The sequence below is a fragment of the Pavona decussata genome, unplaced genomic scaffold (assembly GCF_977016875.1).
Source record: "Pavona decussata unplaced genomic scaffold, jaPavDecu1.1 SCAFFOLD_286, whole genome shotgun sequence".
Taxonomy (NCBI): Eukaryota; Metazoa; Cnidaria; class Anthozoa; order Scleractinia; family Agariciidae; genus Pavona; species Pavona decussata.
The window spans coordinates 131,666-158,155 of record NW_028145687.1 but is presented as its reverse complement, the minus strand read 5'-3'; the positions used below and the strand labels follow the sequence as shown (position 1 = coordinate 158,155).

The window sequence follows — 26,490 nt, the reverse complement described above, 5'->3', positions numbered from 1 at the left end:
AAAATATCACTTCCTTCCGATTGATGTACGACTTGCGACTGGCCGTCTAGATTAGCAACTGCTACCTATGAGCCAGTCTGTGATAAGATGAAACCGAGAGACTGTCCATTATTAAATAAGTTGTTGTGGTTGAATATTTTGAGCTCTCTCTAAGTTGTAGACTTACCTCAAGTTGACGAAGTCACGACATAGAGCGATGAACGAGGCAACCAAAACCAACATAACATAAAGAGCAAAGAGGGAAAATAATATTGGAAAGGGCTTTGAGAAATTCTATTTAAGTTGCAGCCGTTGTTTACTCGTGTGCAGAGCATGCAGCTATTGCCTCACTCACGTGCAGGACATAAGGAAGGGGTATGATACTTTTCGGCGCGGCAGCTTAACGGAGACAAAAACGTTTGGAAGGAACTTCATTAACAACAATGACAACAAATAAATGAAGACGTTGTTATTTCATATATACTGATCCTCGGTGTTCGTTACGGTGATAACGGTTCTTTGACTAGCCCATCACGATACCCCCAACCAAATGGCAAATTTATGCCCCAAATCATCCCTACTTGCCAGAATTTTCTTGCCCCCAAATCCCGAAAATGTGGGACCCTATTCTTGTAACTCTATTGAAAAAGTAACCCCATTATAGTCAATTCAGTCGTGAAAATACTACCCCCATCCAACGGGAAATCCCAATTAGCTATCACTAGGACGTACCCCTGGGCTTTATTGCCCATGGGGCCTGTTTTTACAAGGAGGTAAGGTAACCCCACCGCCATGAGTCCCGCTTAATACTTTGCATTGAAACAAACCCTATATATTCCTCGTTAATCTCCTTTTCGGCTTTTTGCCCAATAGCCATTAAAACTGAATCGTATGTGTATATGCTTTTGATTCAAACGTGCGAGTAAACTGGGGTTAGCGCTAGCGTACCATCAAGATTCAAACACTTTGTTTGCGAGTTCCTTACTTCAATCTACTAGTTAATTAGAATAATTTATGAAATATTCCATGCAACAAAGTTAACATTGTGTGGTTCATATTGGACTGCTGACAATTATCTTATTTTTCAGTTTTCCAGAATCTATCTCGTTATTATAATAATTTGCATAACATAACATCCGCGCCGGCTTGGAATCGAGACGTGAATGTTGGCACATCCACTCCTCACGTGCACAAAAAAATAAACAAAATAAATGAAATACCCTCACGTGCGAGACAGGTCCTGGAAATGTGAAAAACAAGATTGATTACTATTTAGCGGTCAAATACGAAACCGCATATTGTTGCAGCATGAAACGATAACCTGCGTTTTTCGGATCGAACTCGTTGCATTTGTTAGCGATACAGATTTAACCTTTTTTATATGAATTGAAATTTCTTTAATTATTTTTAGTGCCCCCAGTTAGCTGAAACGGCAAGACCCACTGTCACTCTAATAAACTTGCTTCATTCATTCATTCGTTCATTAAATCCATTCATTCATTCATTCATTCATTCATTCATTCATTCATTCATTCATTCATTCATTCATTCATTCATTCATTCATTCATTCATTCATTCATTCATTCATTCATTCATTCATTCATTCATTCGTTCGTTCGTTCGTTCGTTCGTTCGTCCATTCAGTCATTCATTCATTCATTCATTCATTCATTCATTCATTCATTCATTCATTCATTCATTCATTCATTCGTTCCTTCGTTCGTCCATTCAGTCATTCATTCATTCATTCATTCATTCATTCATTTTATTTATATATTTATTTATTTATTTATTTATTTATTTATTGTTATTTATTTATTTATGTTTATTCATTTAATGAATTTATCACTGAGGATATTATGCAATAGAAATACAATAAAATACAGGCTGTGACGGGGGAAAGAAACAGAACTTGCGTCCTTATTGCAATCTGACCCCCTACTACTACTACAAGAAAAAGCTACAAACCTTAATTAAGTAAAACAATCTTAAATAAATAACAATGCACTCTACCTCGAAGGACTATAGGATACAAGCTTAGATAAGCAGACACTAATTAAGCTAGTCTTGAAAATGGGGAGTGAATTAGCCAGAAGGCAACGAGTTCAACAATTCATCAGTCCAAATGAAAAAAGATTTCCTATAATAATCCTGATTCTGTTCATTCATTCATTCGTTCCCTCGTTCGTTCGTTCGTTTATTCATTCATTTATTCATTCATTCATCTATCCATTTATTCATTCATTCATTCTTTTGATTGATTGATTCATTCATTCATTCATTCATTCATTCATTCATTCATTCATTCATTCAGTCACTCACTCACTCACTCACTCACTCACTCACTCATTCGTTCGTTCATTCGTTCATTCATCCATTCATTCATTCTTTCGCACTAACTCGATCGTAAAACTAGATATGTATATTTATTTATTTACATATATTAGGTCGGTAAAATCGTCAAGATATCACACTGGCATGGGACAACCACACGTCATATGGGAGCAAGAACGCTCAAAAGCACGGTACGAGGAGGTGACTGAGACAGAGAAGCACAAAGAGGGTGATAATCAACAGGAATGAGAAACTGATCCCCCTTGGCTTTACATTGTCGAGACTCTGCTCAATATAAATCACAATACCATGAATACGAGACCACAAGCAAGTAGCACGAGGGACTAGCTAGAGACAACGCACTCATAAGTTCCTCCCCACCCTCGAAACAAACACATCATTGAAGTTCATCAGCATTCATGTCCATTGACTTTTCTGAACACTCGTTCAACAACCACTTGTGTTTGCCTGTTCAACGTCTTTTGCTGGCCTGAGTTAATCTTTCTTCGTTTGCTGCAACGACCGCCTTGCTCACTTACATCGAGTCTGGCAAGGCTGGAGGCAAAGAGAACCTAACTAAGGCCTGACAGAGTGTGGGAGGGAAGGGAGCGTTGCGCGCGGGGAGGAGGGGGAGGGTAATCGTTTGCTCTTAGAGGCAGACGTATTGCTGGGAACCGAGGATCGATCATTAGAAGCTGGATGCTTGAGTTGGTGAGAGAAGAAATATGTCTAGCTGTTTGTCAACTCGACTTTGTTATTTCAATACAGTGTGGCAAGTGGACTAAGTGAAAATATGATAGGGCCAGATGTATACAGCGGCATATTAAAATCACCAACTTAAAGCATTTAAAAAAAAATGGTATAATGCAATCAGAATGATCTGATAGATTGACGTTTCCATTATGATAAGGATAAAAAATAATATTGGTCCAAGCACGTACAATCTTTTTACACCAGAAGAATATGGAACAGCACAAATTTCAGGGAAGAAATGAAGCTGGAATAAATAACCACATTTTGGAGTTATTGGTAGAATTAACCAGTTCTAGGTAACTGAGATAACGAGAGGATTATTTATAAAGAAACTGCAGCACTGCGATGGTGGAGAGTAGAAACGAAACGTGATGGCTGAGAAAGGTTACTGAGACATGTACTCGAAAGTGGGTTGCGTTTGGACAAATAGACAGACAGACAGATAGACAGCCTTTTAATTCAGCTCGATTAAAATTAAAACTCTGCAGCTTGTGGGGTCGTGCAAAGTAATAAGAATAAAAATAATATATAAAAAAATATATACACAGTAAAATCCTCACACCCTTAATCCTGTTTTAAAATTCCCTATATATAATTATAGTTATCAATAACTGAGCATGCAGAAGTCGTTTTCAGTGTCACTTTCACGTGATATTTTAAATTTTTTCATCTTGGTGCAACAGGAAGGAAGGTAGCTGTAAGTCTATCTAAGGTAGTCATGTGTAGCGATGACGTCGTATGACGTCATTCATTTGGAAAGCTGCCATATTGGATTCGTCATCTTGTATTTTACTGGTCTAGCTGAAATCATCTCAGCGAGTCCTTTTCATGTTTTCATTGCGGAAGGATAAAAACGGCTTTCCAAGCGGGTCGCACACCACAACTATAAATGTCGATGACAAACCCCAGAGAGGAAGTATTTTGTCTTATACAGATCTCTTCATCGAGTATCCCAAACTTTGTCCTTCTTAAGTTACTTTACCGTGGGTTAATTTACTCTTCAGTATCAGCTATCAGCTAGTATCATTTCGACACTTTTTTTCCTAATCGCCAATTCAAAACAGTGATCAATGCTCACATAAAAATGCATCCCTGTGATTTGGTTCTCTTTGGTCGACACCCCTTAGCTATCAAACAGACAAAAATACCTCACTTCCTGGAAAAAAAAAATTGTGTGGTCCTGCTTAAATTACCTTACCTAAGAACTGCGGTAACTTGAGATTAAATGGCTCAGTACACATCAATTAATACCCAACTTGAAAAGTTTGATTTCTGATAAGCTCAATTAACGCACTGATAGGACATAAGTACGCTTCATTGAATTCTTACTTGATTGACAGCTGACGACCGGATCATTCAGCTAAATGGAAGATGGACGAACCATTTTAATTTTGAGGGTGCACAGCCACAACGAAGAAAAGAAAATTCATGCAAAACTTCGAGCAAAAAAGAACTGACTGCGTAAACCTCTCCTCAAAAATTTAATAAATCCTTCCGAAAATGTTAGACTGTTGAGTGTTCACAGTCCCCCTATTTTTCCGTGGGATTCTCTAGACTCAGTACTGCCTTCGATAGAGCTGCTGACACTCTCCCCAGATCGCGCTCGCATTTACAAACCAAGATGGCGGCAACTCTATCGAAGAATCACACAGAAAACTAGGGGACTGTGAACAGTCTAGAAAATGTAGTCTTCTATCGTTCACGAGATGTCACGAGATGTCAGACGGTTGTGCCCGTGCCGATTTTTTAAATTATGTTAATTTATAATTAATTTCTAATGTATTTCTAATGTATTATAACGTAATTATTATTTCCCGGAAAGCGTGGAAGAAAAAGCTGACATCGACAAGTGGTTTTGTTGACTTTTGCTGAGTTGCGCTAATTCGCTTATTCCTTCCAAGATGTCAACGTTGTCACTAAACTTCCGGCAAATTGTACCTTAATTCTGATTCCTTAATATTGCGCAAGTAGATTTTGTGGTCATGAAATATCTTGGACGTGGGAGTAAGAGGGGAAAAATAAAGTGTTTGAGAAGTAAACTGAAAACGAGTTCACTCGCTTTTCAACTTTTGAACCTATTTTCCGCTGGAAAGTTGTGATTTTGTTGTTGTAGACATAGCTCCGTGTCATGTTCCTTGTGTGTACGTGATGTGCGTAATTTTCCCCCAAGATCACGTTTCGTTTTCTTCTTTTCATCATGTGCCCTTTTGTCTATAACGTTTTTTTTTTTCTTTTTTCTGTCGGTTAGTCACGTCCGGCTTCTTTATGACCCTGGCCTAACGCCACTCCCTCAATCATACTCGTCCACAGAGCCTACGATCTTTTGTTCAGCGGTTAAACCACGCAACAATTTTACAAAGCCGCGAGGGCTCTGGGGTCGAGAGTGTATGACGGGTAAAACTTGAAAGTACAGTCGTGAGTGCATAATCCGACGGGTAATCCCAGGCTGCAATGATGGAACAAGCGTGCACGTTTCAAGTTTTTCTTCCTCGTGTCTGTATGATCTGTAGCCGTGAGAGGAGCACCCCACGGTCTTTCGGCCTTTCGGTGGATATCTGTTCGGATAGCCTCAATCGCCTCACAAATTCCGATTTAGTTGTAAGGGAAATCTAAAGTTTTCTTCCGTAAAATGTCAACTCAAAATTTCGTAACACTGGAAAACTAATTTCCTTTCTAAGGGGTAAATACTATATCAGCTAGCATTTTCGCAGAAAACCAACAACTGAGTTTTTAAATTCGGACAATAAAATTCCGTTTCACGGCTAAAGCTTTCTGCAATTTAAATTTTCAGCGCTGGCTGAAGCATTCGAACAACTGGAACTCTATTAGTTTATACAATTATGTGTTTATAAAGAGCAGGAAACGATGTGAGAACACAGGAGCTAGCATTTTAAGTCCAGGCTTTGAAGTCTCACGATTTTGCCGTGACACTTTTCGGTCTCACGACGGGACACAAAAATCTCACGATAAACAGAGTCACAAGCTGAAAGGATACAATTTCCTTTTATAATTTCATTTTTGGCTTGCTTAGGTGACTTTCTTGCGCCAATTCTGTACAAATCAATCCATAAAGTTTTTAAACAACCCTAAGTTCATCCGTCTGTTTGCTGGAAACACAGTCCATGACATCGAAGAGGTTTTCATTACCAGTCTCTCCCATTTTGTCTCCCGGTCGATCAATGTCCAGATTTTTACTGAAATCTTCGGGTTTTTTTTACCTTAGTCTCCAGATTTTCGGTGTTTTGAGGTTGAGAGGTCTCAGTAAGTCAGTTTTGATAAATGTTCTCGTTGAGCGCCCGAGCAACTAGACAGTGAGCCGTAGAGAGATGTATCGCAAAGGTTTGCTTCAAACTGTGACATGTGCCAGGGCTCCGGGAATAATTGATCCTAGCTTTAAACAGGAAAAATGACACATGGACCTAGTCAATTTGAACCAACTTGCGACGAGTTTTCCAGTGGCTAGAATATCCGTTAACCTTGGGTAATGTTGGTAATGTTAACATGGTAAGTCCAATCGATCTATTGCCAAAGCTGGCAAAAAATAACTGATAGTTTACAACTAATGGGTAGGTCTTGTTCATTGAGAGACAAGAAGCTCGGTTCGGAAACTTTTTCATGTCTTGACCTATATCTAAAAACATCGTCCTCCGAGACACCGGGGCACTGTTTATAAGCGCTTTTGCTATCCTGAGTATCAGGCCTTCCTAAAGCTGGTGACGCACAGACTTCAACATCTGTTGATCAACAAATGTAAGTTGCAGCTCCTGTTCAACAAATGTTGAACAGGAGCTGCAACGTTTGTTGATCAACAAATGTTGAACAGTGTGTCATGCATGCAGTGTTGAATGTTGAAATAGGCTGTTCAACATGTTGAACACTGTTGAACGCAGTTGAACGAAATAGAGATGAGTTCTATTCCGTCCAACAAGTTGCCACTTGTTGAACGGCGCTAACCAAGTGTTTTCCAGTCTCAAGCTGGTGACACACGATTCAAAATCGTGCAACATTTGTTTCTCGCTTATGAACTCTAATGGTAGGGGGGAGGGCTGGGGCAGAAAGCCCCTGCCCACCTCCGAAAGGGATGATACCGCCGGAACACTTGCTTTCATACTTCACACTACAAAATGCATTAAAAATATCACTGTCCTGTAAGTTGCTTTTCAATTAACTTGTTGTTTGTCGCTTTCCTCAGCCCGTGTTTCCTTGTATTTTAATTGATTTAGTTTAAATTTTTGCCGAGTCTGTTCAAAGCATTTCTTTTGATTAATTTCAGCAGTAATTAAGTGTTGCCTCGGGGCAAACATTTCAACTGCGGCAAACGTGACTAGCATATCTTAAAGAAACGAAAACTAAAAACAACCTTGCCGCACAAGGTGACAGGATATTTTTTCTCTTAGTTTTCTATATTAAAGCTTCATTGCGTGGTTGAGATATGAATCCAAGTTTCGCCATCTCCGGTGACTTTTTTAGGCGACAAAGGATTGCCGACTTAGGCCACCGGAAATTTAACGGAAAATTTCGCCTCTGTTTTGAGAAAATTTTGTTAGCACTCTGTCACAACGTTCTGTAACTTCACTTCAAGTAAAAAAAAAAAAAAAAACTGAAAAAAAAATTCAAATATAATGCGAACTGAATTGGGTTCTTTTCAATTTGTTATCGTTTTCTAAGGGTTTACTTAAATTGCGCTCTTGCCATAACAGCTGTGACGACAAAAATAATTACTGTATGCATAATTCAGTAAAAAATATATTTGAAATAAAAATACCAGGCCTTGTAGTCTATAAACGTTGTAGCTATTATTAAACCTCATGAGGCTGTTTTGGCACTAAGTTGTCTGTTTTTTTCATGAAATCTTTCGCAGATATTCACCTCGTGAAAATCCTTTATTTTATAAACAGGGCCTAACTAATCGATATTTTTGATACTCGATGAAAATCGATAGTAATCGATTGAAATCGATTATAATTTATCGATTAATATCGAAAATCGATGGAAATCGATCGGTCAACTTTTTGTGATTATCGATTTTATCGATTTCTGTAATTAAACAATCGATTTTATCGATTTTGATCGAAAAACATCGAAAACAAAAAATGGGCGAAGACGGGTTGGTTGATTCGTTTTTCTGTTGCATTTAGTCCATCATCACTCGCTCGAAGTAATAAACAGCAACTTGAAACTGATATTAAACTCAATAAAGATCTCCATAACACTTTATTTGCTTTATTGATATCGATTTATGAATTTGTATGTCACTACGGGGTACTCAGGAGTACTGCACGGGCACAAATCGACAGGAAACACAACCATAAGAGCAATAGCTAGCAATAATGTACAGTGTAATGTAACATCACTCGTGTGTCAATTTCCGTCAGGATGTCATGCTCTTTTCAACAAATCTTTAGCAAGCGATTTTCGTGGGTAATACAGTCGAACCTGTATATAACGGCCCTGTATTAAGCGGCCACCCTCTGTTAAGCGGCCAGTTTTTAAAGTCCCGATTGTTTGCTCATACAAACGCTGTATTTGTTACCTGTATAAGGCGGCCACCTCTATTGAGCGGCCGCGGCCAGCCTGTAGCAGTCCTATGTTTGTCTTTCTTTGTTATTTTTACCTGTATTAAGGGGCCACCCTTGAATGGAAACTAAGCCATATGTTATTTTATGCAATATTTTATTGTGTTTAAAATGCGATCCAGCATCACTATAAAGAAATAACATGTACAACCGAACGCTACTGTAAGCTGATACTCGGCCGTTTAATATAGTTAACGCTTTTCAGATGTCCGCAATGTGCTGAAGTACAGTACCATATCACGAACGCTAAAAAAAGTTTGTTTTGAATATGCTTCACGACTCTTTAGCAAGAAGTTCCTCTTTAATTAACTTGTTCTTCAGCCATGTGACATTGAACATTGAGCGTAACAACTATGAAATGACGGAATGAGATATTTTGTTGTGAACTGTACTTACGTAAGTCATACAAATAGAGCCCTGTATAACGTAGGTACGGAGAGTAGAGGACCATTTATTGTATAGTACTTTTAGACAATGTTACGTATATTATACCGTTAAGTTACAAGTTGGCACTGAACTTTGTTTAAAGTATTGATCACTTGAAAGAGTGTTGATTGTCCCATGGTTTCCTTGCATGAAGTGTTTTTGTATGATACGCCATTAAAAGTGACATTAGACCACGCCCAGTGAGTATTTTTAGTGATCCTGTATTAAGCGGCCAGTTACTCAAGTCCCGAGGGTGGCCGTTATATAAAGGTTCGACTGTATTAATCTTCTGAACTGTAACAGATTACAACAAATTTTAATTAAAAAAAAAAAGAGCTGAGAACATGTCGTCTGCGTTATTGCAATCAGCGTCTTCGAACAAGATCAAATCCGATTCTTTTTTTTTTAAGATTTGAACGTATACTGCTGGGCATCGAGTTCCATCAGCTTCTTTACAGCTACTTGGAGGGCTCTATCTCCAGTTTTTGTCTTTATTGGTGGAACAACGAACAGCTTTTTACAAGACGAGCGTAGTGAGCGGCCAGGTTTGTAGTCGACTAGAAGTTTTTTTTTATGTAGTTGGGTGACTGGTTATGTAGGGCTTTATACGTGATTAACAAAATTTTACAGTCAATTATTGCTCTTACTGGAAGCTAATAGAGGCGCTTCAGATCCCTTGTAAGGGATCTTGAAGGCGAACCCTGAATTTGGGTACTTCATATAAAAGAGGCCTTTTTGTCGTTTTCAAATGACTTCATGTTTGAGAGAATTATGTGTTTTAGTGAGAATTAAAGTTAGGGGACGCCTTGTGATGTCTATCATACGGTTTATGAATCTCAAAAGCGTGGAAGGGAGGGTAGAAAAATTCTAAAACAAGTTCGCCAGAGGAAAAGGAACAAAATTTAAGCAGCCCCCAAAACACACCCGAAATTCAACATATTTGGCCAGAAGATGCATGCATGCACACAACCATATTACTCTTGGAGTGGTAACCATGGAAATCTGTTCTTCCTTAAGGGGGCACTGTCAGGGAGATTTCTCTGTGTTTTGGTAAAAACTGCTCAAATATTTGACAAGGTACCTTTTCACTGACATCAAATTGCTCTTAGAGCACCGATAATAAAATATTAAGTGTTTTCTTCTCTGAAGAACAAACTATAATCAGTTTTTTTTAGCGATTTCTTCACATACACTGGAAGAATTTCGAAAAAATGGCCAATGTTTTCAAGTTTCAATCCATTTCAATCTTGGCCATCCGCGGCCAAAGATAACTAATGCTAGTTTCTGTGTAGTACTAGGGTTACTGTTAACAAAATTGAACCATTATTTGAACGATTCCGTCGATGTAAATGTGTTTTTTGACCATTCAAAGTAACATCACAAATAGGTGACACTGCCCCTTTAATTGTAAGGACTCATCAACATGGCCTATAGCTACGCAAAAGATGTCATTGCATATCATCGACTTTCCCGCTCACTCCAGATACGAACCGCGAGGTTTTCTTAACTGATCTTTATTAACAACAGATTGCAAAAACAGTGGACCAACCAAAACTTAAAAATAACTCGACAGTCAGAGGTTATCCTTAGTCGTCGTCTTCTTCTTCAAGTTCGCCCCACTCCTCCTCGCCCTCTTCTTGCCCAACCTGGTCGACTTGGGGCATATCAAGGCAAGCAAAATCCACCGGGGGTGGCATGCCTCCACCAGGGGCCATGACAACCGTGCTCTCTTCCTCTTTCTCTTCTTCTGGTTCTCTGTAATTAAGTTTTTGTTTTGAAAGGTTAGTGGCCGTCTCGCCAGGTGACGTGAAGCGGCAAACATCACCTTTCTGTTTCACGTTTCACGTAAAATAGTGTGAACCTTTTGACTTTAGCTTGAATTTTGTGAGTTTCGATGAAGCTGTTTTGCGACTCACTGTGGTGAGTTCATAAAGAGAAGTGCAGTCGGTTAGGAGTGAGTTATGAAGGATTTTAAACATGAAGCTTAATTTGTCCTATGACTTGCCGGACAAATTATTGTGGTACTTGTTTTCAACAATTATAACTACTTATATGTATAACAAAAAAAAGGAAGAAATACTTACGCAGTTCTCACGTAAGCCGGCAAACGCGAAATAGCCTTTTTTTCACGTAGAAACGGCAACCGGCAACCGACAAACGGTTAAAGTGGCGGGAAAATCGTGGTCACGTGGTCATGGATTTTTTGCCGTTCGCGTTTCACGTATACGCGATGCTAAATCTTTCTAATAGCAGCGCGGAGAAGGGACCCTTTGGTGCTTTCCATTTGACCAAAAGTTTCGGATGAAAATTCCAGAAACTTTCCGTGTCAAATGGAAAGGCTTTTTCCTATCCATTCCCGAAACTTGCCACATGAAAAAGCTTACACGGTGGCACAAGGAGACTACAAAGTGGAAATGGAAATTTTGTGCAAATGGAGCGTTGAAGTGGAGTACCTCTGAGGATCGATAGTCCGTTTTGGTAATTTCCGTTTCATCTGTGCATTCTTTTCGCATTTCAACTGGTTGAACTGAAAATTATGGCTGAACGGAAAGCGCCCCTGTTGTCACGTGAACTTAAAAATGATACCTAGAGATTTTAAAGTCACGTGATCTGCTATTCGCTGGGGTCTTCTTTGGATCGACATTTGGAATATCGATACGACGTTGAGAATGTGGTTTAACTTAGTCAGCGGTCAAAAGGCCAAGGCCACTTCTGGCGTTCATGGCGGACAGGAAAAATTCGGGAATCTTACGCAAGGAGAACATTACAGTAGACCAATATGCAAATACTACCCCTCCCCCCGGACAGGGGTTATAAGGCAAACACATCATCTTTCAGATCAAAAGACCATGCACGTTATGGGTGTACATGCCCATACATTCTATATGAATAAGTCCCAACCTCCTCCTCCCTCCTCCCCCACCCTCTACTGTCACCACCCCAAGGAAAACGCTCCTTAGCTCTCTAATTTACCAACCTGTTTGCCAGTTTTCGGCACACCACAGTGCAGACGATTATGAGGAAGAGACTTCCAAGAAAGCCACCGATGATCATAGCCAGGATCTTTATTAATTCCGTCGTGTTACCTGAAACGAAACGTACTGTGAGACGTCCTGTTGTCTTTAATGCAAACGGCTTTTTTGTAGACATTTACTGAATTAGCTTCTGTAAGAAACGAGGTACAAACACGGTACTGATACTATTAAATATAGGCTCCTCTTTTGACTTTTTTACGTAGCCAGGGCATGAAATAATGATAGTAATTACCACCAACGGTAACGAATAAAATGAAGACGCACAAATTTTATTCATACAGCACACTTTCCTCCCCTTATCTTTAACTTGAACAAAAACTTAAGGTTTAGATGATGTTTCTACTTGCGCTTTTAGACTACCAGTCCACCGTCGTTTTCTTTTAAAATTATATCTGGACAATTTTCTTTGTTTTTTGAGAAAAGGATAAACTAAAAGCATCTTAAACTTCACCGCAAAGACTTTCAGTGCGTACGTCGTACACAGCACTAAAAAACACGGCGGAGCACTGAACGTGTTACCATTCTCTTTAAGATGACGTAACAAACATGCGCAATACGCTGTTCGTTTCCGTCCACGACGAAAGAATCCTTGCGCACTGACTTTCATTGCACTTTTCGGTCGCCATCGGCCAAGTTTTCACCGTGTACAATTCCTGTGTTAATTGCATTTAGATCAGTCCTACGCAGTCGTTTTTGGGGAAGGTTTTGAAGTTAATACGACTCCCCTGAAAGCGACTGCGTGGGAGGCTATTTCTACGTCTGATTATTACCTTCAAGTACACAGCTTTTACCAACTTTTGTGTATCCGGACTCACACAAGCACTCATAGCCTGGATCTTTAGGCAGAAGCTTCCGTAAGTTGGAGCAATAGCTGTTCTTAATGGCGATACATGTGTGATTCTGTATCTTACATTCGTCGATATCTGAGCAAATAAAGAGTGAGACAGTACAAATTAGCAAATTGGTCAATTAGTTCAGTAGAGGTGCAGTGAAGTGCGGGTTTGGGCGTCGGGCTATCGATCGTACAACTGATCACAAGAACGGTGGAGCATCGTGGGTGTTGGTCTGAAAAGTTTCCTATGACAAGTAGACTGCTAGCAGTCTCTCTTTGGCTCGAGAATCCGGGGAAAAACGCCAAAAAACTGAGCGAACACGACATTTGGGAGACGAGACGCGCGCGAGCGGCCCCGCGCTACTCGTGGCGTTCGGCTTTGCCGCGCGCGCTTCGAATATCTTTCGTTCTTCCCGCGGATTCTCGAGCACATAGTCGATGATAGTTAGATCTCGGGTGCTCGTTTGACCACCAACTATCATGCGCTATCATCGACTATCATCAGCTATCGTTCACTTTGAGCGTGTTTAAATTCTTCATGATAGTTGATGGTAGTTTCTCCCGTTTGACCACGCGCATGATAGTCGACGATAGTTTTTCGCTCAGTTGTTTTCTCTACCAGAACTCTCTAGATTCATGTTTCGTTAGTTCTTCCAACAACTGAAGGAAAACGGAGTAGGCTGCCGCCCTCTTTCGTCGCGCAAAATTCATCCGTGCGAAGTTTTGTAACTTAGCGCGACGCCATGTTTGCAATGTGTACACTTGGCAGGTGCCTGACACTACTGAGAGGCTCATGGTGAACTATCCTCGGCTATTAAAAGTTTGTTTGAGCCGTTTGACCACCTGCTTGATAGTTAATAATAGTTGATGGTAGTTTTGACTATCATCAACTACCATCGACTATCATGCGCCGTTTGACCAGGGCCTTAGACAAGAAACTTTACACCGCACATCCTCTCTCTCGATGTACATTGCAGTGTGTAAATGGGTACAAGGAATACTCAGTGAAATACTTGAAAATTAGCGACCTCTGCAATGTAGCACTCTCCAGTTCAATTTCGTTAACCCCAAGGCATATGTTTGACCCCCATCCAATTAACCTAACGCTAATCCCTATAAGGGATAAAAAACCCCAAATAATGGCTACCAATATGTTTGCTCCTTCTAATTATAAAAACAGTACCATTTCCGGCAGTAAAAGTTGGTATGTAAAAGGGTTACAGTTACAGGCCTACAAGGCTACAATGCCTTAGAAATAGACTGCAAGGTTTATTAACCCCAGTTTAAACACTTCTGATTAAAGCGTAGTATAGATAAGCTTCCTGTCACAATGAATGAGCTGAGTTCAGCACGCGGAGCCCCAGTGTACTTACCAGTTAGCCCATGAAAGGCGCGCAGCTTCTAATCTTTAGTAACAAAGAAGATACATTACTTGCCAACACAGATGTGCTTTTTATTTTCCATATAACCATCATCACAGTCGCACTTGAAGCTTCCCACTGTGTTCGTACATTCACCGTCTTCTCCACAATCGTAAGTCCCGCATTCATCGATATCTAAAAAACAAGTAAAACAACGATTGAAGTCCTCCCCGGTAAATAAGCAGAGCAGCGATTGATGCGCCCTCCCCCCCTCCTGCGGGATCGATGGAGCTTGCCTGGATAGATAGGCAAATGAACCTTTTCTTTGTGCCTGCAGGGTGGAACTCACTCTGCAACTTGGCTTTTATGTAGAGGGGCTCTGCATTTTCTTAACTAGGTACATATGAACATATGAAAACAATATGATTAAATAATAGAAATCATGCTGAACACGATCTCCACATAAACAACTGCCTAGCAGGTGTTTTCGTTTGCCTCGCGGCTTAAAAACTGTCCAGAAGATTTCACAGTTGCCCGAGAAGCAAAGTTTTCATTTTTTGAACAACCTTTCAGCCTCGGACATTATCCTGCGATATGCCATCCGCCTGAAGGGGTATATTTACTAAATAACCGTCCTGCAATATTTTATCACGTGATGTATTGTAGTTTGTCCAATGACAGTGGGCGAATGAGTCACGTGGACTTACCTCTGCATGCCTTGCCATCCCCTTTGAATCCCTTCTTACACTCGCATCTATATTTGCCGTGTTCGTTGATACACTTTCCTCCGATCTTTGCGCAGTCGTTTTCGCCCTCACATTCATTGATGTCTGATGGATTATAAAATAATGACAATTTTTAGAAAACGAGGTTTATGTTTCTCCAGTTCTAAGACAACTATTGGTGGATCTTTTCACGGTGTCTAACGTCATTAGCGTACATAAGCATAAACGACAAAATAATTAACAATTATTCTACGAGTGTGCGTTGGATATGAGATGATAGAAAGGAAAAATAGAAGATTAAAAGCAAATTTTGTAAATAGCCCATTTTACAGTTGTGTACTTAGTATCCTGGCCTTGGATTGGAAGCGAGGCTAGGGGTGACCTTGTTTTGATACAAACCTGACTTCTTTTCATAATTATGTAGATCATGCTGTTCTTATGCTAACTAGTTTGCATTTACATATGAAAAACAGTCAGGTTTGTATCAAAACAAGGTCACCCCCAGCCTTGCTTCCAATCCAAGACCAGGTCGGTCACTAAGCACACAACTGTAAAATGGCCTATTAACGTTAACACTGTGGTCCCGAAAGTGTATCATTGCATACTCTTGAAAATCATCCGTGCAGGAAATGAAGTGGTTTGCTTTAGACTCCCGATTTTGCAAGATTTCATAAACTCTCTTCATGAACTCTTTTTTTTTCATTGAGACAGCTCACCAATGCATTCCTTCCCTGAGCCTTTAAACCCTTTTGTTGTGCAAGTACACGCGTAGTCGTGTATAGTGTTTGAACATTCTGCCTCGTCGTCGCAATCGTTTTCTTCCATGCATTCGTTCACGTCTGAAAAAGAAGGGGAAAAAAGGAAAATAAAATAAACATCGGATTGCAAAACGGATGGAATACTTTACCAAAGTGCAGCCTCGTTCCCAGGCCTAAGCGTGCTCATCATCTTTTACCTTTACCTACTACTACTACTACTACTACTACTGCTACTACTACTACTACTACTACTACTACTACTACTACTAATAATAATAATAATAATAATAATAATAATAATAATAATAATAATAATAATAATAATAATAATAATAATAATAATACAATGGAACCTCGATTTAACGCACCTCTACTTAACGAAGTCCTCAATATAACGTACGATATTCTATGTCCCGGCCAAAGTTACAGTAAAATGTACGGAATAGAACCTCGATATAACGAACATAATCCGGAAGCCCAAACGTAAAATCTACCTCGATATAACGAATTACAATGTCAACACTTTTAAATCGCTACTCTGAAAGTGTCGTTTCTTTGTAAACAAAAGCTGCGCGTCTGCTCAAAAGTGAAAATAATTGCTACTGAAAGCCACCATGCTTAATGAATTGCATCTCAAAACGTGGCACTTCTGGGTGACGAAAATTGCATTGAATTGCGTGAGAGAAGTCACCTGTGTTGCAAATCAATTATTAACTATGACCTCGATATAACGAACATTTTGGTCGTTTCCCCTCAAGTTCGTTATATCGAGGTTTTCCATATAATGAACCCTCGATTTAACGAACAAATTTTCCCGGTCCCCAGCGACTTCGTTAAATCGAGGTTCCACTGTAATAATAATAATAATAATACTGTTGCTGCTACTATTATTATTATTATTATTATTATTATTATTACTATTATTAGTTTGCTTTTTGATAACTAAAAGCTTTGTCAGTATACATTTTCCTCGACTTGATTGCAAGATTTTGCTTTTGTTGCGCTGTACACGATGTTTTTTTTTTTTGTGGAAAAGCTATTAAGTAAAAAAAAAAAAAACAGTAACTCTGTTTGGAAGGACCGCCGCGACAAAATAAAAGTACCGGATTTTTCTTGCTAATTAGTTCCTTCACCGGATCCTGTAGTAAGGGAACTAATTAGCAAGGAAAATAGTAGAACAAACAAAAAAAGCAAGGCGGATTTCACGGTCAGGGAAGTAGATTATAATATAAAAATTTTCACTTTCCGTGAAATAAGCCTAGCTCTCTTTTTTGCACTATTTGGAAAAGCTATGCAGGCTTTTGTGGGGGGTGGAGAGGGGGATTTGCTATACCCTCCCCATCCCCAGCCCAAAAATAAATGGTCCATCTCTTACCACATGTGCCTTGATCAATCTTCATACGTTTCATGATGTCAGGGCTTACACACATGGCCGGCGCACGTCCAAATTTTAGGTTCTTCATTGTTTTCAATGACTCTATCAATCCGCTGCTGCAGCTGCAGTTCCATTTGTTATTGTGAAGATGCCTACGGACAACAAACAACAAAATGACTTCACATGTTTGCCCTGGCATGGGGCTGTGGTAGTAAATGTTAACTTCAACTATGATGAAAGACAACGAGCCTGAAATGACTTAAAAACCGTTTTCGACGTCTTTTCATTTGTTCATTTCGGTGGATATCTGTTCGGAAGGCCTTGTTACTGCGCATACGTTCTGCACATCAGGAGATACTCGGGTTTCCTACGGGTGGTGCCTACTGATACAGGGATTATTTTTGCGCGGTTTAAAACTGTGTGGAAAAAGCAGAACTCAGCATGTGCTCTTGGTATCCAAAATGAAAATTGGGTGTAACCATGCACTTTTCAGAGATAATAAAGCTTCAATTTGGTAGAAAATGCCATACATTGCTTTGTATTTTACGGCTTTTTAGAATCGATTGTGGCTCAATTATCTCTACGAAAAATGCGTGGTTACCACCAATTTTCTTTTTGGATTCCAATAGCCCTTTCAAAGACTTGCATACTCATAAACCACGCAAAAATACTTTTGTATTAGTACGCACCGCCCTTAATGGAATAGCCAGTTGTGTAGGTATTAGTAGGCACCGTCTTTAATCACCTCAGAAACTCGGCTTTAGTTGTTTTCTTCGGCAAAATGTTTGTAACTGTTCTGTAAAACTAATTCCTTCCGTTGTCCAAGGGGCAAATCATGTCGTTAAAAATGCGAAATAAGGTCAGCTAGCATTTTTGTAAAGCCAGCATCAACTCGTAAATTCGGAAAATTAGATTCTGTTCCTTAAAACTTTCTGGGACTTAGACTTTCAGCTAATGAAAGCATCCAAACCGGATCAAACTGTATCAATAAACTTACAGAAATATGCCTTCAAAAGGACACAACACGATTTGGGAACACATACGACAACATTTTAAGCGTTTTTGACTATTTTGTTTTTAAATGGTCTCTTGGGTGCCTCTGAAAATAGTGATTTTGACTAAACTGAAGCCGTCTTACATAAGCAGTTACGCCCGCGGGCTGTACAGACGATGAGGTGTAGACATGGCGTGCAATGTTGCGAGTCTTATCTGGGCCATAAACTTTTTGTTGTTGTTGTTGTTGTTGTTGTTTTACTTTTAAACATCGGCAGAACCAATTGTTCTTTACCGAATTTTAGAGCGGCTTCTAATTGAGTGCAAACTTAAACTAAAGTAATTACTCTGACCAATCACAATAGGCGTAAACAACACAATGAACCAATCAGAACTCGAAGCAAATACATGTAACCGGCGCCAAGCGGGGGAAAATAAAACGCGTGCGAGCGGGTCACGATTGGTTTTTGTTTTGCTTCCCATTCAGTTAAGAAAGTGGAGCGAGTTTTGCTAACCAATCACAGAGCGCAGTAAAACAAAACCATACCAAACACGGATTTCTTTCGACAGTCAACTGAACAGTTAAAAACAGCTCTATTTTCCTACTTACACAGTTACTGGGTGGCCCAAGACATCAACAAGGTCAGATGGCAGCGTCTCAAGTGCATTATTCGACAAGTCACTGCAAGAAGACAGCACAAATTGAAACAAAAGTGAGGGGAAACCTCGCCGTTATGGGAGCTTTCTGAGCCTGTGCAGCATTTGTTTCCTTTCCAGGAGCGCGGGAGGTTCGTGAGGGCTTGGACAAAAACCTCTCCCCTCCCCCCTGCTCCAACGTTTTTTTCTCCTTCTCTCCAGAAACATTTGTTTGGTTCTCGCACTCGCTTGAAAAAGGAAACAGTAGAAAACCAAAGTGGTGTTGACTCTTCAGCGCAGATGTTCGAGTAACAGCTTAAATATATTAGGGTTCACGCTCAAGACCATTTGATCCATTGCGTTACCCAACATGCTCGAGCTTGTTGTGTTTGCTGTGCGGAGTTGACTGCTTTACTTTTGACAGAGTAAGCTGTTCTGTTAGTACACTGCACTGATGACCTTATCATAATGAGGCGAAGTTCCGGTATCTTTCGTAGGAAGGAGTAGAGGCTTGCACATTTATATCTTTGATAAACAGCTACAATGGAAATTTGTTTACGGCTAAGATAAGGAAAATTTTCCTTTGGGGAAAATCTTAAAAACTCCTTAAAGTGTGTCCCGATTTCAAATCTGATTACAAGAAAACTTCCAACCATTTCTTTTAATTACTATGAAACTGTTTGTATTTCAATAGTTTTGTGTGTGTATGTTTTTTTTCCTGTTTTTTGTTGTTGTTTTAGAAGAGTATTTGGGATTAAAAGGTTAACATTCTCTGGAAGCACTTACAGAGTTGTTAGAGAGTCAAGCCCCTTGAAAACATCTGCTGTTATGTGAGATAGTCCTCCTCTCGAAAGATTCCTAAATAAAAAATTAAAACAGATCTTTACGGATGAGGAATGCAATTTTTATTTTCAGCTCATTAATTTACTTGTCCAGGAGCCCATTAGCCTTAGTATGGGAGTTGCACGCTCCGGGTAATGGGCTCCTGACTTGTCTTTGTTGTATAAATAGACTTATTACAATATTAGATACCCACAATTAGCAAGGGCATACGGTGCGACATCGGACAACTTTTGAAATCGCGGTGGCCACACGATGAGACGATAGGAAGCTTTAGCAACCACGACGGCGACGGCAACGAGAACACCAAAAAAGCAATAGGCGTAACAACCAAAACGACAACTCTGCACCTGCATTATACTTTTTGATACATTTCTTTGCCGTCACTGCACGGCTAGGACGTGAAATTTCCTGATGGTACCATTTCATGGAGGACGAAAACACACAACAACGAATTTTTCTTTCTCTTTCTAAACTTGGGTGCGGTCTCCAATAATTCAACTCCAAGAAATTTCAACTAATAATAAACGGATGACATTTGAAAGAAACGCGAAGTCATTTTAATAGTGACGTTTTCGCTGCCGTCATCGTTGCTAAATTAAGCTCCCTGTTAAGCTGTTACGTATACGTGAAACTTTTTGCGCAACTCCCATTTGGTACGGCCACTTGTTTTCCTTAGAAAAATAATCAGTAATAATAATCTATGATAACCGGCTGTATTTATTTTATATTCTGTTTTAGCTACAGTAAAGTGCAATTTAACTATCCGTCGTTCGCCGGTCACCCTTTCGGCTCATAAGGAGTCGAATTGTGACAAGTCCATACAGAAAGCTGCAAGAAATGTTGCTGGGAAAGTTACATCGTGTGTCCGCACTTTAAAGCCTTTTTAGTATGGTTCCGTCTATTTCGGAGATCTGTACTTGCACCAGTAAAACCCACCGCACCGAAAAATACCGGACGACTGGTATATTTACCTCAAATATTTAGCGCACTAAAAATGCACAGAAAAGTTCTAAAAACTTCAAACCTAGCGGCATACACATTGTTATCACAGGGACGAATTTCGCCAAAAGTGTAGCTTTCTATGTGCCTGTTGGCTATGTTAGGTTCGCAAGGCATTGCGGTAAAATGAAAAGCCGCCATCTTTTTCCATACGGTGGATTAGTGAGATTAAAAGATATACGCTCTTTCTTTTCCTGCAAGCTGGAGGTTCCTTGGTAAGCCTGTGCCGGTGGGCAATGTAGTTACTTGTTCACTTATAACTAGCTACTTAGTAACAGTGGTTACTTATTCACCAGCTCAAACAGGGCCACCAAGCTAAGAAACCTCCGCTCGCTGGTATCTTTTTCTAAAAGGCGATATAAACAATACTCACAGGTCTTTCAGGTTTGGAAAGTTCTTAAAGCATCCTGGAGCAAGATTCAGTCTGTTTTCACTAAGATCACTTGAAAAAGAATATGAACATGAGAACATTACAATGGCTCTTCTTACGACGGAGACGCAATTAGCCTGTTTTTCACTAGGTCATAAGCAAAAACACAAACGCCGCTTTAGCAAGCGAGAACGCCTGCCAATATAAGCATAAGCACAAAAACGAACACGTTCGTTCTTCTTGTGCTTATGCTTATGTCGCAGTTTTCACTCTGAAGAACGGGGGCGACGTAAGCACAATTAGGCGCAAGCACAAGGCTTCAACCGTTTCGTCCGGCCATCTTGCTTAACATCGAGGGGAGCTGGTATCGAGAACTGATTCCGTGAAGAAATGGTTTTCTGTGCGTGCGTCTGTCCTTATGCTTATGTAGCTTGTATTCTCAATGGCTTATCTTTATGCTTATGTTTATATCCTAGTGAAAACCAGCCTTTATCCTACTGGGGGAACAAAGGGAATAAAGTCAGAAGAAAGTAATGCCATGAATTTAGTACTGTGCGTTAGCTCTAGTAAGGGAATGGAAGACAACACTAGGCAACGAAAAAAATCTTCGACTTCAGCGGGAATCGAACCCACTATCACGAGCACATAAGAAAAAATTAACCGAAATCACATGTAATTCTGTAATTTCCAATGATGCTTAACTTTCATTATATTGCAGCCTAAATTAGAAACTTTTCTTAAATTTTCAATTCTAAGACGCGTTTGGAATAAACTACAGCAATTTTCACTGACTGGTTAGATCACGGGAATAAAAATAGCAATTTTGACTAAGTGATGAGATCGAAATAAACGATTGGCGAATTCGTATCGTACGGTCGGAAGACAAACGAAGCATAGTGATGTAGAAGAAAAGTTTTAAAGCTTTGGTTATAATTTTTGTATCATTTTGAAAGGAAAAGAGAAGAAAACACTTACAGCTTAGTAACATCCTGCGCTCGTGGAATCTGTTTCTCGAATCTCGCAACTGGCAGGGAGACAGTCTTAACACTTGAGGTGCATTTGTAGACTGAAGTGCGAAGTGCATTGCATCTTTCGCTTCCCTTGGAAAACGAAACCGAGCAAAACAGAAGCCAGAGAAATGTAAAACAGAAACATTGCTTCATTTTTACACCCCAACATTAGTGTTCAATCATCTTTTGACGTCACAAAGAAGTAATTTCATGAACAACGTCGTATAAGACGTGTGTTAACGCGTGCTATGACGTTATATGACGTGATTTAACATTAACGCGTGTTGACGTCATATAAGACGCGTGTGTTATATGACGTTTTATTGTCTCTCAGTTAGTACACGCGGTGTGATTGGTCAATTTTGCGGGCCGTATTTCACTGTACGGCCCGCTAAACTTCAACTAGTCAGTTCATTTCGCACACACCCGTTTAACCTCAGTGATGTTGTAAATATCTTACTGACCTCGTTTTCTCGGTCACCCGTACTGTAAGCTACGGAGCCTTGTTTCTTCCTGTTGATTTATGGTCCACGCACTTCGCACAAGTATAAGCAATGAAAAGGGCGTTTGAGTCTTGATTGTGGCAACGAGGAGGAGACTCCTCAAAACAGCGTGAATTTAATGAATACATATCGAAAATATATCGGACCAGAGTCGCTTTACAGTTCCTCTCTGCCTTCTTCGGCGCAACAGCTTCAACAGAAGAAGGAGTTGAGCACGACGCAAAAACCTCCTGTTTACAAGCGCCATCTTTGATTTTCACGCCCTTTTTCAGGATGTCACGGGATGAAGTTGGGCACGCCAATCACGCTTATGGAAAACAGAATCGCGAAAAGTGAAACTGTTTGCAATTGGGCCATCGCAAGCCGTTTGCGACTACAGTAGAACCCCGGTAACACGAACTCTGAAGGGAAACGAAAAACTGTTCGAGTTAGCGGGCTTTCGAGTTATCGGGGTCGATTAAAATATTCAATTTTCCAGGTTAATAATTAATAGTTTATTGATTTTCAGCACTTTGATAGTGCAAATTAAACTCATTTAACGAGAAACTAATACATTTTGTATCTGTTCGTTGCACTAATTAAAATAAAATGGCACCCAATCTTTCATCTAGTGTTAGAATTCGATCACACGATAAGAAAACAACTACAACTACACTGAAAGAATAGAGCTATATCAGTACTGATTACTTACAAGCATAATTGTCTTTTACATTTTTTCCTTTTCTTAACTACTTTTGGAATGTATTAAAGGAACAAATCAATTTATTATATACTGATCAGGTCTACAAATCCTCAAATGATTTTGAGAGCTACAAGTTTTATTACAGTAAAGTGCTATACACTGATTAGATTCTTATTTGCTCCTGTGACTTGGTATAATCTCACAAATTTGCTAAAAAATCAACTTTACCTGTACACTTAACACTTACACTTTACGACCCAGGTGTTGGTGATGTCTGTGATTGGTTTATTTGAATCAGTTGTGAGCCAATCAGAACTGGCTTCCCGTTTCAAATTTTTCACGCGCCTGCAATCGCAATTCTTCAACTCTTCACCCTATATCTATTACAGTCACCTACGTCTCCCGTGACCGTAATTTTTTTTTGAAATTTCAACGGAGATTGAGACAGACATTACAAAGACGAATTTGAGTGTTCATTTCATTCTCGGAAATACTGGTCACGCGTGACGTAGGTTGACTGTATAAATTCGCTCAAACTCGATGCATTTCCCCCTAAATCAAGTGCGAGATTTAAGCTACACTCTTTTCTTTTTATATAATTTTCCGGCTAAGGCTGAAACGAAAGTGGACGTTCTTAGCTTTGTTCCGGTCAAGTTACCCGGTGTAGAATTTCAGAAAACTGATATGAACGTGGGCAGGAAACCCAACAAAGAAGATCATTGTGCGCTGTGTCGCATGTATCAATTCAAATTCCTTTGGCAATGCGAAGGTGCTTTAAGGTATCTTTATCATGATGCAAATGATAAAAAAATGCTTTTATAACTATCTCTTAGTCTAAGGTTGGATACCTTCTTAGCATGTTCTTAACATCTGTGTGAGTGTTAGCCTCAACGTTCTTATAAAAAAGGTTCTTATATAAGAAAGGGAATACTACAGTTTCGTAAATAACACATGTCTCCACAGGGTTCGGGAATTTCTTCGCAACTTTGAGCGGACAAAACCGGATTGCCGCAAAAATTTTCTCGGGTTGGTCAGTCATTTAGGATATAGCGACTCCTTGTGATTTCTTCTTTTGAATTTAACTTTTCATTCTCCTGAATTCAGCTGTATTTATTTATTTTATGCAATTTTAGATTACCAAACTTTATTTTAGTCGAATAAAAATATTTTGAAAATTTTTGTCCCTCTATAAGAGGACGTCACCTTGACGATGAGTGTAACATAAACGAAAATATACTTTGAGTTTCATTAAAAAAAAGCTTTACCTAGTATCTTTAGCTTTCTTCTCTTTAATTTTTATTTTGTTTTTTTGTGTTTTGTTTTGGTTTATTTATTTGTTTGTTTTTTGTTGCTGGTTTTATTTTTATATTTTTTTAAATTTTTTTTATGTCCTAATGGCCTAATTTCCTTCATAAATCATTACGATTTTCTGCGTGACAAAAAACTGTTAACTGAGCAAGAGTCCTCTAGCTCTTTTGACATGTTTGAACTGAATAACGTTCACGAGGCGACGTGGTCGAGTGGTGAGAGGAGCGGAATCGTATCGAGTCCCCTCTCTGACCACTGGCTTGGATTTGTTTCGAGGTTAAAGTCCACTGTTCAAATCTTGGCCACACTTTGTAAATAGCCAACTGGTAAGCCTCCCTGCCAGTTGGGATTTTTAAGGAGTTTCTCAGTTCTGTTTAAAATATCTGTTTGATTACACGGCCCCACAAGCTCAGTTCTAGCTTTAAATTTAACCGTGTATAAATTTACTATTTAACTATTCACTAACAAAGGCTGAAAATGAACTCATTAAATTGCCCATATCTGGTACCAGTGTTGTTTCCAAAAGGATAATAATAGTTTCTCAAGGTAAATGTAATACCAGAACAAAGATGAGTATGGTGACCCTTGATACCGTACCAAGAATCGGGACCATTGAAACTAGTTACATCAAGGCAGTAGATGACACCTTTCTTTAAAGGTATCGGTTTTTTAAACAGTACATCAAAACAATAATATTCTCCTGAGTTGTCAACGACTGACGGAAATTCACCTCTAGTAGAGGCTACAACACCAGAATTCAGATACTTGAACAGGCCGGGGAAGACCTCCAGAGTGACTGAGTAATTATTGTCCTTGCTGCCAAACATGTTGACTCCGTGAAGTAGTACCGAGTCACTGTCTACTGAAACTCCTAAGCGTGACGTTGCCTTGGAATTCTTCAAACCAAACTCCACTGAATGAAATCTGCGACAGCGAATTAACTTACAAGAAGGCTTGGATCTTTTAGTCACAGGAAAACCCACACAGGATTTTCCCATTGAACTGAAATATTTAATTAAATCAGCAGTTTCACCTTGCGTGAGTATTCCGCTGTCGACAACCACAGACGCAAATTCTTCCTGCTTCATTACGGGAAAGCGTAAGGCTTTTACGGTCTCCTCTCCAATAATTCTTCGGTTTTCTTTCCCATCTGCAACAATGCCTCGCCTCTCTGATTGTCTTGTCGCCCATCTAACAACTCCTTTAAATAATTCGACTTCCGCGATGTGTAGGCTCTCTCTCTCGACAACCGCCTCAAGTAGGGACCTCTCAATTGATGCAAATCCGTCCGATTTCACAGCTGCTTCGGTTTCTTCATCAATCATTACCCAGCATCGATCAACCAGGTCGGTCTCTTCATACTTCTGCGCAGATGGCAATACGCTGAAAACGTTTGATGGATCTAAGTGATTCTGCAAATATTCTATGCATTTCTCAGCGAGTGAAGGCACCACGTACTTCTTCGCCAAGTGTAACACTCCCAGCACATTACTTTCGTTCAAATTCACTTCATCGCTGTACATGTAACGAAAAAACTCCAACAGACTGTCGTACTCACAGTCAGGCAGTTCAATAGAGTCTCTAGTCTCCGCTAGCTCACTGTAGAACATGTTTTCAAACACAGGGCTGCCAATCGACAACACCAACTTGTGAGCTGAAATCACTTCCGTACTTTCACTTTCACCATCGCCCTTACGAACCACAAACTTCACATCGCTGAAGCGATCGTTGTTGAGCAAAAACTTGGTTCTTTCTCTGATGGTGGGCTTTGTTATTTGCCAATTTATGTTAATCAGAGGCATGTTTTCATTCAGTGATCAAAACTAGAACGTTTAGCGAGAAAGATTATTAAGCTAGTACAAGAGCTACAGATTTGTAGTACAAATCATCTGATGTAGGAAATTAAGGCGTTGACCTTGAATAGCATCTCAAATTGCGGGCGTGATCATGAACAGGTAGCAGCGTGAAATCTGAGAGATTTGATACATGTA

General features: G+C 39.7%; 2 protein-coding genes across 2 annotated transcripts; both read right to left on the bottom strand.

The window, feature by feature from the left end:
* Positions 1 to 10,567: 10,567 nt before the first annotated feature.
* Positions 10,568 to 22,212, bottom strand: LOC146455033 (uncharacterized). Its single transcript, XM_085094734.1, has 11 exons — positions 21,972 to 22,212; positions 21,000 to 21,068; positions 19,571 to 19,642; positions 18,759 to 18,830; positions 17,156 to 17,307; positions 15,739 to 15,861; positions 15,005 to 15,127; positions 14,373 to 14,492; positions 12,875 to 13,027; positions 12,047 to 12,155; positions 10,568 to 10,824 (listed from the first exon to the last, which is right to left on the bottom strand). The coding sequence occupies exons 1-11, from the start codon at positions 22,157 to 22,159 to the stop codon at positions 10,656 to 10,658; spliced, it is 1,350 nt and encodes a 449-aa protein (XP_084950860.1). The 5' UTR covers positions 22,160 to 22,212; the 3' UTR covers positions 10,568 to 10,655.
* Positions 22,213 to 22,912: 700 nt separating this feature from the next.
* LOC146455032 (BTB/POZ domain-containing protein 6-like) lies at positions 22,913 to 26,413 on the bottom strand. The gene has a single exon (XM_085094729.1). It carries the CDS (start codon positions 26,299 to 26,301, stop codon positions 24,961 to 24,963), a length of 1,341 nt encoding a protein of 446 aa, XP_084950855.1. The 5' UTR covers positions 26,302 to 26,413; the 3' UTR covers positions 22,913 to 24,960.
* Between the last annotated feature and the right edge of the window lie 77 nt (positions 26,414 to 26,490).